Below are 16,870 nucleotides of genomic sequence, written 5' to 3'. Positions count from 1 at the left end.
GAACGCCAGAAAACCTTTTTTCTGAAATTTAAAAGGCTACCTGGCAATGAAACAAATAGCGGTACGAGAAAGTAAATTTTTCGTCCTAGACCAGAAATTTTCCCGTTTCACTTATTAGATTATTAATTTTTTTATATTTATCCGAAGTTGAACGTTATTGTTTAACAATTTCCAATTTTATAAAAAAATTGCGTGTGAATTTCTTATTTGTTTGTATCAATTTCCAAAAATGAAGTATAACGTGAATGGAAAATGAAATTATATATTAAATTTAGCTGCTATTAGGTATCGGTTACTAGAACATCGACCATTTTTACTTAAATTTCTTTATTAATATGATAATATTAAATATAAATTTGACTAGATATATTTAAGGATTTTTTGTCGGACCTCCTTAGTTTAAACATTTAAACATTAACATTTTACTGAAATTCAGAATTATGGTAATTTTTTTATTGATTCATTGTTATCGATTAACATTGATTAATTATTTGTGTAAATATATTTAAAAATAATTAGAGTAATAGCCGCACTGTACGAAATCAACTAGCGATAAAACGGGATAAATCTACACTGTTGTGGAAACATTTACATCTTAACTGTAATTTAGTTTATGTTTCTCATTATAAAATTTTCCGGTTAACACCAGTTAATAAGATTGTACAGTGCGAAATCTACTTCAATTAACAATCAACTTAATCAATGATCAATAATAAGTTTGTCTCAATTAAACAATTTTTATTATGCCGATTAATACTTATGCTTTCACTCAAAATTATCCATCACTATATCACAGCCTTATCTTAACCGACACTAATTGGGAATTATAGAAAGTAGTTACGTCTACTTCCTCCCATCATTCCTAAAATTGGGTAACATTCAGATTTATATATAAATATCATAAAACGTCTTATTAGATCTTCTAGAAATATTATTTCTGTATTCACAAAACCTTATGACATTTATATATCTCAGGTAGGTAATACTTATTTTATAATATTGTGATATGGACAAAAATGATATTGAGATACGTATTTTGATAAATGTATTCGAAAATTTATCAAAAGTTAAAAAAAAAATTATTTAAGTAGATCAAATTTCCATAGACGATTAGGTCCTATTTCAGTAACATATAAAGCAGTTCTGTTTGGACTAACAGCCATTGCATGGGGGTTGTAGAATTTCTGTAAACAAAAAATCATTTATTATTGTATGTTTAAATCAACTTATCATTAAAAATTTTAAAAACATAAAAATGCAAGATTGGAAAGGCTGCAGACGATTGGACTTTTTAGAATGCTGCAAGACGTCTGGCTTGAATTCGTTACTTATGCTAAAATGCATATCAGAGTATAAATTTGGATAAATTGTAAAGTTTCTATACCAGGGGTCGCATGCATTTCAGAATCGAATAGCTTTGAAGCTATGAAATGTAAACCCAACCGGCTGCGCCATTCCAAATGACGCCTTATCAGAAACGATTTAAATGACGTTTACTGTGATATGAACTGGTTAAATAAATTTATATTCAACTATCGAATGGATTCAACAATTTAAAATATTGCATTATTTTTTGTCACTATGTTAAAACCACTGTTGATAAAAATTTTCATCAGCCATTATGGATATAGTTGTTTATTTATTATTACCATTTGTTTTTTCATAGAGATAATACAGTTAGAGAACGCCATGGGTCTGCAAGCCTGTAAGTGGATACGATATGAAAAGCGAGAGAGAAAACTGTCAGTGAGTTCCCCTGTGTCCTTGTCATAATCATATGTACATATATACTTATAATATGTTTAGTAAGTATAAGTATATGTATTAAACAAGGACACAGGGATCTCAATTCCAGTCTTCTCTCCCACTTCGCATATCGCATCCACTTACAGGCTAACGTTCTCTATCTGTTATATCTCTATGCTTTTAGTACGTATATCACGAGAAATAGAGTTATAGACTTTCAATATTAATCAACTTTTTAACGTAGTAGTGTCATCTGACCCTTAGAATCAGAGGTACTTAAAGTTTGAATGCCATTGTGATCATAGTTAAAGCCAAAGACTATAGGATAGACAAGAAGCAGAAGTATAATTATAAGTGACATCTGGAGTCTGAGGCGATCAACTATTAAGTTTGTAGGCCTTTGCGGGTATGACTATTAAGTTTAACTACTTTGCGGGGGTGACTATTAACTATTAAGTTTGAAAGCCTGACTCGGTAGAGGCGCTGAAACTCGTATACTACGATTTTACATTAGCTCATATGGGCTGCTTCTCCTCTACCCTATGCTCTTTGGTTAAAGCGTTTCACAATGCTATACTAAGCGATACGAGATGTCACCACTGACTGACAATTCACGTTTGTGTTCATAATTCGATGTCGCTTACAAGAACTTCGTGCATTAAATAAATAAAATACGAACAGTAAATTCACCTAAAACTACATAGTTCTTTTTTTATAATTTGAGGCTGACGCTGGACCCAGCTTTATTTTTCTCAGCTAGGTGGAACCCTAAATTGACGCTCAAAGCCAGCGTCAAGCGTCATCGGTCATCATGAGGTTACATTTTAAGTGTATAGAATGGATCACAGATTTCTATCCTCTTTTCATAGAATCCATTCACTATACAGTACTAAGATAGAGGCTTCAGAGGACCAATAATGATGTCTTGAAGAGTCATATGGTATGAATATAATGCTTTGAAACGCAATTTTTGTGTTTGAATTTCAATAAATTAAAAAATTGAAACTAAATGGCCTATTAAATTGGTAATATTGAAAAATCATTCCCAATTCGAGATAGTACTTACATCATTAGTTGGGTACCAACGATCAATAACAGCGCCGGTTGCTGGATCCATTGTATAACCATAAATATTATCTATTCCTTCCATCATACCACCAACTCCATAAATAAAATTACCTGAAATCGAAAGTAACGTATGAAACTTTTCTTGAACCAAATAAAGTAACAAACGACAAAAATCAACTTTACCTATCGGAGCAATATCATACATTCGTCCCAGTACTGGTTTATCAATTACCCAAGGACTATGATCAATTTCTCGATTCATAATATCTTCTTCGGTTACATATAGACCAGCCCGTGGGCATACAACACGTCTATGTTCACGATCAGCGATACATATACGATCTAATTTTTCAAATAGTGCTAATCCATGTGGAACACTTAATGGAAGACTTTCTGTAAAAATTGTAATGTATTTTATTAGTTTTCAATAAACTAATTAAATAGTGAAACTAGATTGTTTAGTTTAGTGGAATAGTAAAGTAATCCAAATCCTACCCTATAATACATTTGTTATTAGGCATCTACTTGAGGGGCTAAGAGACAAGGATACCGCCAAGCGTTTCAGCGTGGGACACCTGCCCTACCCTCGAGAAAGAAAGACTCAAAATAATTAAACCAAATACCAATTAGCCAATTAGATTATTCAGCCCAAACCAGGACTCAAATGTTTTATTATAAGTTATCATTTGGATTACATACTAATCGGTTGATTTCCAAACGCTCAAAATATTTCTTTTTTTTGGTGTAAATCTATAAGTTAATAATATTACCAGGTGGATTTGGAATTATTCGTAATAATCCACCAGCCGCATTAAATTTCAAAACTCGTTGATTACAATATCCGTCGGCAATGAAAATTTCACCGGTCGTGGCAACAGCTATAGATGTGGGCTTGCACAAATGTTCAAAACTGTCTCCAGGTGTAAATGGGAAACCAAATTCCAGTAATGGTTGGGAATCACCAAATTTAAACTTAAAAATAAAAAAAAAATATTTCCTTAAAAATTATAATGTAAATTAAAAATAAATTCGTCAAAAAAAAAATCAGCTGAGTTTATTAATAAGCTTAAGTGTGATTGTCAAATTTTATTCTGATCCAGCATAAATAACATAAAAAACCAAAATTATTAAATTGAAAAATAAGTCATATTTCGTTCGTATTACATTATATTTGCTTTTGTCGGATAAAAACTGAACAGTTATCAGCACGGAATTATAATTCTCATCAGACAAATGACCATTACAATCCACACCCTCTCGTTCGGCACTCGTTCGACAAATTTCCGATGTATTTATTACTTCAAAAGAGGGATAAGAATTTTGCAAGATACTACACTATGATAGTTCAGTTTTTGTTCCCGCAATTGGATAATATAAATTCGAAAATCTCGCTCAATTATTTCTGACAGCTATATAGGCGATATATTAGATATGTATCAGTATGTACAAATTTTATTCATTTTGTCAAATGCGTATGAAATTTTTTTCAAACCATTGCCAATGAGTCCAACTTTTATTTAATAAATAAAACTATTTTTGGGATACGGTTTTTTGACTCTGTCTATATGAATGTACATTTCTTGGCTAACCTAGGCAAAAATACTACAGATATGTAATACAATATACATATGTATTTTTAAAATCGTTAGATTCACAACCATTCATTTTCATTAGTTATGCTTTATGTTAATTCAAAGATGTAATAATCACACAAAAAAGCTTATAAGAAACCTAGATAATCAGTTTTTTGAATAAAAAATAATGTAAAACTTACTTTAAAAGCTTGATGTAATGCAACATCTGTTACCCATAAATTATCATGAGAATCGATTGTTATTCCATGTGGCATATAAAAGAGGTTTGCTCCCCAACTATGTAATATTTCACCAGTTTCTGGATCCAAAACTAGTACTGTATTTTCAGTTATTGGGCCCCTTTCTCTTTGTAGATAATTATCATTGCCATCAAATGCACTGGAAAAAAATTCAAACTAATTGTATATTTAAGAAAAATCAACTAATTTGTAAAATTGGGAGAAAAACTTAAAAAAATTAAATTTTATTTTCACAAGAATAAAAAATCATTTTTACAAAATGTAATATTTTTAACAACAATCAACAAGCCCGGCTAGCTCAGTCGGTAGAGCATGAGACTCTTAATCTCAGGGTCGTGGGTTCGAGCCCCACGTTGGGCGAATAAATTTTTTTAATTTTTCTTCTAAAAACTTACTCAGCATCCCATACATGATCAGCTCTGTGAAATATAACCGGTTGATTTTTGGAATTTACTGCTACACCACTCACTTGGCCCACATTTAATTGTTTTCGAGGCCAATCTGGCACATCTTTTGGTCGTGCTGGCATTCCTGGCAAGTGTGCAGCATGCTAAATATTATCAACACAATGAATAATATTCTATGTTAATTTGAAAAGGATAAAACAGGATACATAGTACATACCTTTAAAGATTTGTGTGCAATAATATTATCTAATTCTCTATTAAATCTATTACCAATTCCGGATAATGGAGAATACACGTATGGTGGTGAACAATTAGCGTATGTTATTATTGAAATATAAATAAAACCAATAATTAAACACTGATTATTCGCCATGTTTTTTGTTTTGTTTATACTGTGGTTATTATTAAAACAGGTAAACACGTCAAAGGTAATAACACTGAATATAATTTCCCTTCACTAACCCATAGAATGTTATTCACAAGAAGTAAACGTTGTAGAGCTGTAGTAGTATACTTGAAAGGTTTGTCTATGACTATCACCAGCCATGTGATAGAGTAGGACAGATAAAAAACATCAACATTGGAGGTGACGGCGTCTGAATTAACAACTTCTGGTAACTTGAATCACTCAAATCGATATTTCCAACTTCAACAAATTTTTTTATTAAAAATAAGAAATTATTATTTTTTTTGAGTCTTTACCTTGAATATCTGATAATGGTATGAAATAATTGCACAATACACAGCTGATTATTAATTATAAAATTAATATCTATTTTGATGGGAAAGTTTTGGGAAAACAGATTAGAATCAAATAAAAGCACTGAAGTCAAAATCAAGTCAACCGAATACCAATAAAAATATATGCAACCTTATTGGCTAAAAACTATATTTAACTGTTCAAAAATTAAATTGTTGAACAGTTAAAAATCAGAAAATTTTCATATTTTTGAATTAAAACTTCTTTAGGCACGCTTTTGACTTAGGGAGTAAACTAGAGAATGTATGATCAGAATGTTACGAAAATGTGTGATCAAGCTTGTTACAAAAATGTGTAATTGTTACGAAAAGTGTGATCAAGTTTCATGTCATACTATAAGTATATAAAGTATAAAACATTTACACAGAGGCCCAGTAGCTTAGTGGCAGAACACTGGACTTCGGAGACTAGCGTTCGAAACCAGCTCATGTATATTAAACATTTTTTTTTTTTAATTACTCAATAATCTTGTAAATAATACTAGCGGCCCCGACGGACGTTGTCCCGTAAAAACGTAACTCCAATTCATGAATACCTATACTACGTTTAGCCTGTCCGCTAAACCCATCCCGCTAAACCCCAATTTAACTCCTATTTATTGGAGTGGCCTGACCTTCGACCTTTGGCCTGACCTTTGATAGTAGAGCTCGCTGCGCTCGCATATGGCTCTAATAAATGCCTATTGACAATACCTGAATACTATTAAAAATACATAGTACACATAGTATACATAATGTGATATGATTTATATGCGCTCCCACCATTTAATGAAATTTAATTTTTTTGGTACGGAGCCCTCAAAAACAGTTGTACTGGACCAAATTGTGAATCTAAACCATTCTCGAATCCCCTTGAACTCACACAAAAAATTTCATCAAAATCGGTCCAGCCGTCTAGGAGGAGTTCAATTACATACACACGCACACAAGAAATATATATATTAAGATTCTATTCTATTTGTAACTTGCATTTACACCAAATTTATACCTAGTACAGAAAAAAAAAATTAAAATTTTATAATTTTCATATATGCTGTTTTAATAGAGAAAGTTTAAAGAAAGTTCTAAAGAAGTTTTACTTCAGTCGTGCGGTCTAAAGCACACTCTTTGTGGTCTAAAGCAGTTTTTTTATCGATTCACCTTTGACAAAATGTTAATTACAAATTGTCTTGTCGAAAAGTATTAACTTTGAAATTAAAAGTTAAAAATGTAAATTTGTACTTTGTAACATAATTATATCCCAAGTTTTGTATTTCCAACTTCACTCCTTGAACTTAATCAGTGTGGCTTTTTTCAACTACTAAGCAAAAGTTAAAATAATTCCAAAGTACGATTCAAAGAGGAGGGCTAAATTATCTGAGATGAATAACAACAGTCATATGAACCAGTCTTCAAATTAGATTCGCCTAAAATCAATAAAAATTTTTCTCTACACCTACATGCACCTACATATTGTTAATTTAACAATAAAATACATTTTCCCGTACTAGGCCAACGACACATGCGAGATATCGCCGGAGCTCATTCAATTACCCAATTGATTTCAACAATATAATATAGATATCAGCTAAATTTTTAAAAATTGTTTATAATATAATTTTTCCAATAAACCTAACTCAAACATGTGGGGAAATTTTTGACATTGAAAATGACGATATATAATTACGGAAGACAAAATAATTGATAATAAGAGGAAATAGCTTTGATTTACTACAAAAATACTTTTTTATCAATTGATACTTATGTATGTATCTCTAAAATGGGATTTTTATAATAATTTTTTATACACATTGATTGTGGTTTTCTTGAAAAATGTCTAACAATCTCTGGTGGATATGACCTTAGGATATATTTTTCAACTAAGTCTTTCACCCAACAAATTGCCAAAACTACGATTGTTCCCTATAGGAGTCACTATATAGACTAAAAGAGAAGTGCTACAGGACCCACTAGTATTCGCGAACCTTTTCAAGAACTACTTGGGCTAGTACGTATTGTAATTGTAGACGCCTCAAAATAATAATTTAAATTTGTTAATTTTCTGTGCGAACACAAAAATTTTATTGTACCCAACCACCGTTTACCTTCGGCTCAAGTGTTATCAGAATTAAATACTGGTTATTTTATATATTATTTCTCTAACCTGGTTGTATGTCACATCGCGACATCTTCCATTATTTACTCCTCATTTTAAATCTTATCATGTTGACTAATAACAAAAAGAGACTCATTGTCTAGAAATGTACCGCTTAGGAAAAAAACAAGCTAGAGAAATAATAATAAGATTTAATTTTGTTTAGTATGTAATTTGTATATCATTTCTGTAAAAAAATTGCCTATAAACAAAAAGAAAGTAAACTGCTGCTGACATTTATTACTTATATATTATTTCTTTAGCCTGTTTCTAGCTACGGGTATCGCACTACGGAATTCTTCGCGGGCTAGTCTATTATTTTCTTCATGATCATAAAATAATATACTTAATATGTAAAACTACCTAATTTTTTTAATTTTTTTGCTATTTCATTCGATAATCAAATGCCTTAAATTATGAAACAATTTTTCAAAAAAAAAAAAAAAAAAATTGATAGGCGACAATTCATTAATTAAATAAGAATTTTGTTTGTGAGTAAATTCATGATGATCTAGTCACAGGTCACGAATTATGCAAAAAAAATTTGATAGGTTATCATCTGAATTAAAATTTATCCTTGCTTTTATAGACACAAAAAGTACGCAAAAAAGCAATTTTTATTTTATAATTAAGATATTTTTTTTAATTTATTAATTTCTTTCAATGCCGTTACTTATAAAATTCTAACAATAGGTCATTTGATTTTTCTTTATTATTAATTTTTTTTTCTCATTTATAAAATATTGAAAAATAACTTATGTTTTGTGATTTTGGGTGTAAATTACGTCTGTGTCGTGAAATTAAATTGCTTTTCCTAAACTTTTAAGCAAAATTTTTCCTAAAGTTTAAGCAAAATTATTTTTAAAGTATCTACAATGATACACAGAAAATAAGAATTTTCTATCTTGCCACAAGTAAATTTTCGTTTTAAAATTACTTTAGTTACGTCATGAAAAATAAATAAACAAAAAAGTTAATTATTTTTATCATTTTAACCTTTTCAAAAATAAACGTAGGTACAGTAGAACTCCAATTATCCGAATTAATGGGGACCGGAACCCATTCGGATAATCAAATATTCGGATAATCGGAGTTTTTTAAAAAAGCTTCGTTTTGATATTGCACTATTTTTTTATTGAATTAAATGAAAGAAACATGATATTTTCACATGTTTTACATATAAATAAAATGTACTTATGTACAAGTTTAGAAATAAAAATCATTGTTTTTTAAACATCTCCGTCAATGTAAGCTGTTTTGCGGTCTTCATCCGTTTTCGGGCAGCCAGGTCACGCATTCGCTTGACGGTGAGCAGTTGCAAGTGATCACACTCGGGCTGACGCTCCATCCACTTCAAAGCAGTCTCGAGGCCGGCAAATGCTTCACTAGCTGATGGTCCAGCGTCTACTTCAACATCAGCAGAAAGTTCTTCTTCCACTTCCACTTCAACATCTTCTCTCACGCGCAAACACTGGCTTCGCGGGGGGAAGAATAATAGCGCACTTAGACTTTTTTTGGACAAATTTTTTTCTGAAAGTGATTCAGATAATCGGCGATTCGGATAGTCGGAGTTCGGATAATTGGAGTTCTACTGTATTCAAATTAAAAATTAGAATTAAAATTATTTTGTGGTAGAAATAAAGTCATGAAGTAAAAAATGTGTTAAATAAATAAAAGAGACAATAAATATTTAAATATATATTTTTTTTATTGTATAACATATTTTAATAATTCAGTATTTACACCTTTATTATTATTTTACACGTGACATTTTCAGAGATAATTTATTATTACTTAATTACTATTCCATTTTATTTATTTTTATTAAACATTTTAAATCATGCAGTTTAATCTTTTAGGCAACTGTTGCTACATTAATGTCAAAACAGTTTTCTATTATGGCTATCTATTACACAATATTCGTTGCATATATTTTGAGCAATTTATAGTTAAAAGCAGTGTTATGTTGATTGTTGATAAGGACATTTAGTTTTGGACATAATATTATGATTTATAACAAGTTAATTTAAGAGTAATTTGGCATCTGAAGTAAATACTAATTATTTGAACGCTGTAGCTATATCATTTTTAATTGTGCTATTTTCCCGTAACTGTAAAAAAAAAAATTCAGGATCTTGATTTTACACAGACTCTTTGTGCCTAGTTTTAGAATTTTAAGCAATTCAAGGTTATCGTGTGCCAAAAAAGTTTGATAAATCTTAAATCACGATAGTATTGGCGGTGTTGGCAGATTAGCTACAACATCACATTAACATATAATTTTATTTATTAGATAATTGATTTTTTTTATTTATTGCATTCCAATTTTGTTTCATCGTTTTTAATTTACTCAACAGCGAATATACAAAATCTTATTTTAAGTGGAATATTGGTGGTGTATTGGGAAAATAATTTTGCTGTGCGACAACCGGTGGCTTTTAATAAGAACTACGATATCAGGATTGAACTAGATTTTAAAAAGCCTTGAATAAATAGATGAATATTAAGAAATCATAGTATTTTACAAAAATAATTTTCAAATGTATGAACGAACTGTCTAATAAAAAATAGTCTACTCCTGCTTATGATGATTGACTGTCTGATGTCCTTTGTTATTTTCTCAATATTATCCACGCACATTTTTTTTTACATATTTGGTATTCCGTGCAAGGGAAATAGCAAATTCCCCATTGAGTGTACCCATAGTCTAATGCAAATAGTAATTTTATTTGCGATATGTAAATTTAGCAATTTGTCGTACAAAGTTTTTAAGAAAACTATTAGTATTTTCATACTAAAAACATCGCATAATAAATACATTGCCAGATAGGTAGGAATGCTATTAATATAAAAAACACAATTAAATAAACTATTGAACTGTCTTTGTGGAAAAATATGTTTAAAATTTCGATAATTTGAATAAACTTTTTAAACATTTAGTTATGTTAAAAAAACTGGAAATTTTAACATTTGGGTGGGGACGCATCACGTCCCCGTCGATGTTATGTAATACGCCATGCTTCTTTATCAGGTTGTGTCCATATATAGCCGGTTTCTGTCATCGAACAGAATGCATTATAATATCGACCAGGACTACGGCAATATGACCACATTGGACATTTACATCGAAACAAAGATTGAAATTCTTCTTTGCAGATTTCATTCCACCAACAAGTTCTCTAAGTAAACGAAACAATATTTTCTTAATAATATTATTGTTCCACCTCAAAAGTGGCAAACAAAATTTGGACAATCTTCTGGTAATAGTACGATATCTAAACCAAAATCCTTAGGTGAATTTGATATAGTTCGGCCGTCAGTAAATTTTTTATTTTGAGCAAATATAGCACATTTTTCGAGTACCATCAAAGAAAATAAAAGCTCTCCAAGGTCCAAAAAATGGTAAAGTATTGTCCAAATTTCGTAAGCTCCCAAAAATACATTTATAAAAAAATACACTTTTTAGATTTGCATTACCTCAGTTTTGTAGCCTAAAATTGTATTATCAGAATAGCTTCGTTTTACAACTCGTGTTTCATTTAACAATGCAAATAGCATTATTGTTAAAACAAAAATGTAAATTTTCTAAAAAAATATACAAAATCAATATTTACATACAATATTTTGACTTATGTAATTTAATAATTGCTAATTAACATAATTTATAAATACCTGCATTTTTTTTATATTTATAAAAGTAAATAATATAATAAATATGATAAGAAAAAAATATTTTAGTTTTATTTCATTTTAGGTGTTTCCATTTTACAGATCGATACTAGTGTACTCTATAACAGTTTATTGTAAGGTTTGTGTATACACTAGACTTTCTATATCACAACATTTAAATAACTACACACCTAAACTGAAGGTGGACATACTAGTAACATAATTTTCTTTATTAATTCTAGTGATGTAACGAATATTCGCGTTCGCTTTAGAATGTTCGCATATTTTTTATCATTTCCACTATGTTACCAAGTGGTCATTGTGTCTGACAAAAGTCTTGCTGCATTTTTTCAAACAGATAGCTTAAAAAGGTCGTACAGACAAAGTTTGGTAGACTCGTCAAAAAGAAGCCACGCACGAAGTTTCAATGTAATAATCATTTAACAAAAAGGGTTCTTTACCGTGGACTATAATAATACATTAGAGAATTATATTAATTATATAAATTAGAAAAGTTTTTCACTCTACTTCATAATTGATAAAAAATCAATATGTCTACAATATTGCAATATAAATTAATAAACAAATATTCCATTAATTTCAATATATACAGTGTGTGTCGAATTTAAGATAAAGACACCCGCATATTTTCGTTATATTGAGGAATATCGATTTGAAATTTTGCACAAGTCGTACAGGATGATGGGTCGCATTTTGTAAGTTACTTAACCGAAATCTGAACGTTAAACTCATTAAAAAAAATTACAAGAAAAAATTTCTTAGAATAATTTTTTATACCCATACACCGATTTTCATTACAAAATTCACATTTTTAATTTTTTTATTATTTTGGCCTAAATATAAATTTTTACAAGTTTATTGAAATATTTCAATACGTAACACTATTAAATTATCAATTTCGCCAGTTTTTATATTCCATAGTACACTAGTTATAAAATTTAAAAATAAACTTGGAATAATTTTGAGTGTAGGGTATACACTCAAAATTATTCCAAAAAAAAATAAATTATTATTTATTCTTTAATGTTCTTAATTATAAAAACATGAAAAATGCGAATTTTGTCATGAAAATTGGTATAAGGGTATAAAAAAAAAATTCTAAGCAACACTTTATTTATTTCGATATCTGTGACGCTAGGCAAAATATTAAGAGCCATCCCTGTTTGTCAATTTGTAGTAGGTTGAGTTTAAAGTTCAGATTTCGGTTAAGCATCTTAACAAATGCGACCCATAAGGAAAATATGAGGGCGTGTCTTCATCTTAAATGCGGCACACTGTTAAACAGCTCCAATCTTATTAAATCAATCACTTTTCCAGAAAGATAATTACAAAAAATATCTACTACGGAAGCTCGAAGTAAATTGTTTTTAAAGTAAAATCACGCGAATTAGTATTTATTAATTTTTCTATTTATTAATGTTAATAATTGAAATGACATTTCAAACAGCATATGTCAACAGTTAATAAATCAGTAGGTAACAGTAGTTGGCATTTAATTAGCTTTTTATTCAGACTAGCTAGTTACCTAATTACCGGTTACTAGAACCGGGACTATTATAAAAGCCTAGACTAGTCGATTTAATTCTTTAAACAATTTTTGGTACTAAATTCTTAAAATAATTCTTAATTTTATATTTTACTAATTTTCTAATAACAACATTGAACGAATATCACATTTAGGTTTATTTGAATTTTATCCATTGCTTTAGAAAATAATTGTTTCGTTCTAAGGCTTTGCTTATTAACGAACATCTGGTCCCAATATTGTTTGCTAATTGCAATAATAACCTTTTACATCCGAATAATAATAACAATAAACGAAGAAAATTAACAACTTTTGAAAATTGATTTGAAAATTACAGTGTGATTCGATTATTTCACATAACCAACAATAATCAACAAGGAACATCAGGCCCGTTGGCACCGGAGGGGTTTTAGGGGTCAAAATCCCTCGCATTGAGAATGGCTCCTCATAAGTTTCACTCATTAATGAAACGCATTTCCACCAGACTACGCAGATATCCATGCATATTTTGAGCTCGGTATATTCATTAACTTTGTCTTTGAGTGAACTACTTCAAACAGAAAATCTGAATCTTGGCGAGGCTATTGAACTGCTGATGCTACGAAATAGATTTTGATTGAAAAAAGGAAATACTGGAGAAGAGTTCAGGAAAATTTTCAAAATTGTGAGTATATAATGTCTGCGATGAATACGACACCGAACTGCGAAAATCAAGGTTCGCGTCATAACAGACTCAACGCTCAAATATATAGACTGATTAAGTGAATAATCGCAATATTTTATCAAATTGGGTTTGTTACTTTCACAATAAAATGAAAAATTTTCTCAAAACATATCTCAGATCGACAAAAGTTTTGGAAATAAAATTTTCTGAGCAGCTCTTAGAATTAACTTGCCGAATTGCAAATACTGACTGAATATCATATTTTGACCTAATAAAAAGATTTCCTTGTTTTTATTTACTTTATGACTTAACATGATCGACAAAAGTTTGAACCCCTCCCTTGGATAATTCCTATGCACGGGCCTGAGGAACATCAACAAACTTTTAGAAACATTCAGCAACAAATTCCATGAATAAGCAACATAAACATAATGCACCTCTTTGTGTCTTTTTCGGTGTAAACTGAAGCTTGGAGTAATATTTAAGTAACGTTCAATCATTTTTTAACGCACTGTATAATCAAACATTATTTATTAAGGCACTATAAATTTAATAGTATTTTCTCTAAACACATTCTAAATATCTATCGTTTGTAGTAAAATCATTACACCAAATCCAGCTAATATGCAAATACATCGTGAAATACGATGTTGTCTTCGATTCTTTTCACGATTTAACACTTCAAAAAACGTAATATATAACACTGTTCCAGCAGAAACCCCTTCTAATAAACACACCGCTATTGTTTTTGAACGTGTATCCATATTTGAACGGAGCGTAAATAATAATCCAACAACAATACCCAATGGACTCACAACTGCTAATATAATCATGTTTATAATAATCGTTACCATTTTAATACCTTCAACAGCCATTTCAAATCCGATGCAATATAAAATGGTCGAGGCATGTATTGAAATTGCAGTAAACATAAACCAAATATTCCCGGTTGATTTTTGTAAGCCAATTGATAAACCTTCGAATATTGAATGCACCGATAATGCAATTACAACTAAGCATCCTCGAATATTTTTTTGATTTTCTTTATCCGCCGTTTTCAATGCTTTCTCTTCGATTGTAACTGTATAATGTGATTTCGATTGAACACTTCGAGCTGATTTCAATATAACATCATCTGAATTACTATCCGATGAATCACTGTACGTAGAACTTTTTATTGAGCGGATTGAATTTTTGGATGCTGAATTTATATGATTGTTTATCTCTTCAACTTTATTATTTTCTTCGGCATTTAAATATTTAATTGGAGGCTCATGGCATGACGGAGCTGTTTTATTCTCTCGAACATTATGAACACACCAATGTGTGAATTCTTCGATAAAATAGACCATAAAAAACCCAATACAAATTATTAATTCGGAAAATGGAAATTCACTGTGTTCATCGTTTGGCTCATCATATTCTAAAAGATAATTAACTGATTTTCGAACTTCTGGTATCATGTGTAAGAAACATGTTGCAAAAAGTACACCACCGCCAAAACTTTGGATTCTCGCTATAATACATTCAACGGCTCTATGACGTTCAGCATGAATTGTCTCTGTGGTACCTTCTTCACCCCAATTTAATAGCAAATAATACACCTTGATTGGTAAAATACCAAACAAAAACCTTAAGATACCAAGTAAAAATGCCACTAACAATTTTGTTTCAACTAAATTCATGATTTTCGATAATTTTTATGTAATCATCTCTTTAAAATACGATAAAAATACATTCAAAGAAATTTTTGAGAAATTTTGACGTAATTTTATAATTGAAACAGTGATTGTTACGTTTTATTGAATTATTGAATGTTTCAATAGAAATTTGTTCGAAACATTATCGCACAGATGTTAAATAACTACTAAAGAACTGTTTTTAATAGTAAGTTATTTCGCGGTAAAATTAACGATAAAACTTTCTAAATATTGTACGCATGACACAAAATTTTATGTAATTTTCAATGAATTGAAAATAAAAAGCAATGGTACATTGTATTCGAGTTCTACAAATTGTCTAAAATGTTATATTTGAGCGTTACAACAATGGTGTTCACACTTGAAAAAATGCTTCTTAATTTAATATAGTCGCTAAAAGAGAAAAAAAAACCTCATCCAGAAGAACGTAACGCTCATGTATGTACGTGCAGTAAAAACAACCAAGAGTAGGTACTAATTTTGTGCTGTAGCGATGACGTTATTAAATTCCCGAGGAGATAGATGTGAAAATCTTAAGGCAGGTGTAATATCCAGTGAGAATACAACATTAATATGGAAATCCGATTTGCTTACAATTAAAGTAATAGTCTATGATGCAAATTAACGTCACCTCAACTACGCCAGTCTAAGCTTCCTATTATTTTGAAGCCTTAGCTTTTAAGCTCAAGCTACAAATTCTGATTAAAACTCCTTATAGTAGATCATGATGTTTTGGATATCGTTATTTCCTGCATACAAGCGGAAAATAACATTGCATGATCTCCAGCTTAAAAAGTGGAAATAGAAAAAAGAAAGTGAATCAAAGCCGCTTTTTTCGTTTTTTACTCCCCTGCTGCAGACAAAGAGTATGTCTGTATCAAAATGTAGTACTCTTAAAGATACGACGAATTGCTAAGAAAAAATGTTGTTGGAGATTTGGAAATTGAATTTACTTCTTTGTTTTACCTCTTTAAAGAAGTTTTCCTTAGGGTTGCTATATATCAAACCGTCGGGTTCAAGTCCTGGTTCGAGTGTATTTTTTTCAATTCTCTTTAAGTAAGATTACTAGACAAGATATTTGTCGATATTTAGTTTACGCAGTATGTATCATATTAAAAATCATCAATTATAATCGAGAGACCATGATGTAAATAAATATCGTATACATGATTAAAAGTAAACAAAAACAAAAGGTAATAATAATATCAAACCGTCGGTATTTAAAATTCAAATGGAATGAGATACAAATATTCAAGTATACAGGAAAAGTTTCGAAAAAATCAGCTTATAAGTCCTTCCCTTTACATATTTCGAAATTATAAAATTCACCTTCTTCCGTTCTG

At 30.0% G+C, this 16,870-nt stretch overlaps 3 protein-coding genes and 1 non-coding gene across 4 annotated transcripts; 1 reads left to right on the top strand and 3 right to left on the bottom strand.

Moving 5' to 3' along the window:
* Positions 1–344: 344 nt before the first annotated feature.
* On the bottom strand, positions 345–5,581 carry LOC123299196 (peptidyl-alpha-hydroxyglycine alpha-amidating lyase 2-like). Its single transcript, XM_044881491.1, has 7 exons — positions 5,273–5,581; positions 5,044–5,198; positions 4,589–4,787; positions 3,585–3,786; positions 2,998–3,207; positions 2,813–2,925; positions 345–1,184 (listed from the first exon to the last, which is right to left on the bottom strand). The coding sequence occupies exons 1-7, from the start codon at positions 5,426–5,428 to the stop codon at positions 1,080–1,082; spliced, it is 1,140 nt and encodes a 379-aa protein (XP_044737426.1). The 5' UTR covers positions 5,429–5,581; the 3' UTR covers positions 345–1,079.
* On the top strand, positions 4,936–5,008 carry Trnak-cuu. The gene has a single exon. It is a non-coding gene; the product is annotated as a tRNA-Lys (tRNA).
* Positions 5,582–10,871: 5,290 nt separating the features above from the next.
* Positions 10,872–11,645, bottom strand: LOC123299198. The gene is made up of 3 exons (XM_044881494.1): positions 11,621–11,645; positions 11,426–11,533; positions 10,872–11,127 (listed from the first exon to the last, which is right to left on the bottom strand). Exons 1-3 carry the CDS (start codon positions 11,624–11,626, stop codon positions 10,951–10,953), a joined length of 291 nt encoding a protein of 96 aa, XP_044737429.1. The 5' UTR covers positions 11,627–11,645; the 3' UTR covers positions 10,872–10,950.
* A 2,757-nt stretch (positions 11,646–14,402) lies between these two features.
* LOC123298817 (zinc transporter ZIP3-like) lies at positions 14,403–15,512 on the bottom strand. Its single transcript, XM_044880914.1, has one exon. It carries the CDS (start codon positions 15,510–15,512, stop codon positions 14,403–14,405), a length of 1,110 nt encoding a protein of 369 aa, XP_044736849.1.
* Positions 15,513–16,870: the final 1,358 nt, after the last annotated feature.

The sequence above is a fragment of the Chrysoperla carnea genome, chromosome 4 (genome assembly GCF_905475395.1).
Source record: "Chrysoperla carnea chromosome 4, inChrCarn1.1, whole genome shotgun sequence".
NCBI classification, from domain to species: Eukaryota; Metazoa; Arthropoda; class Insecta; order Neuroptera; family Chrysopidae; genus Chrysoperla; species Chrysoperla carnea.
This window is presented reverse-complemented; position numbering and strand designations above follow the sequence as displayed.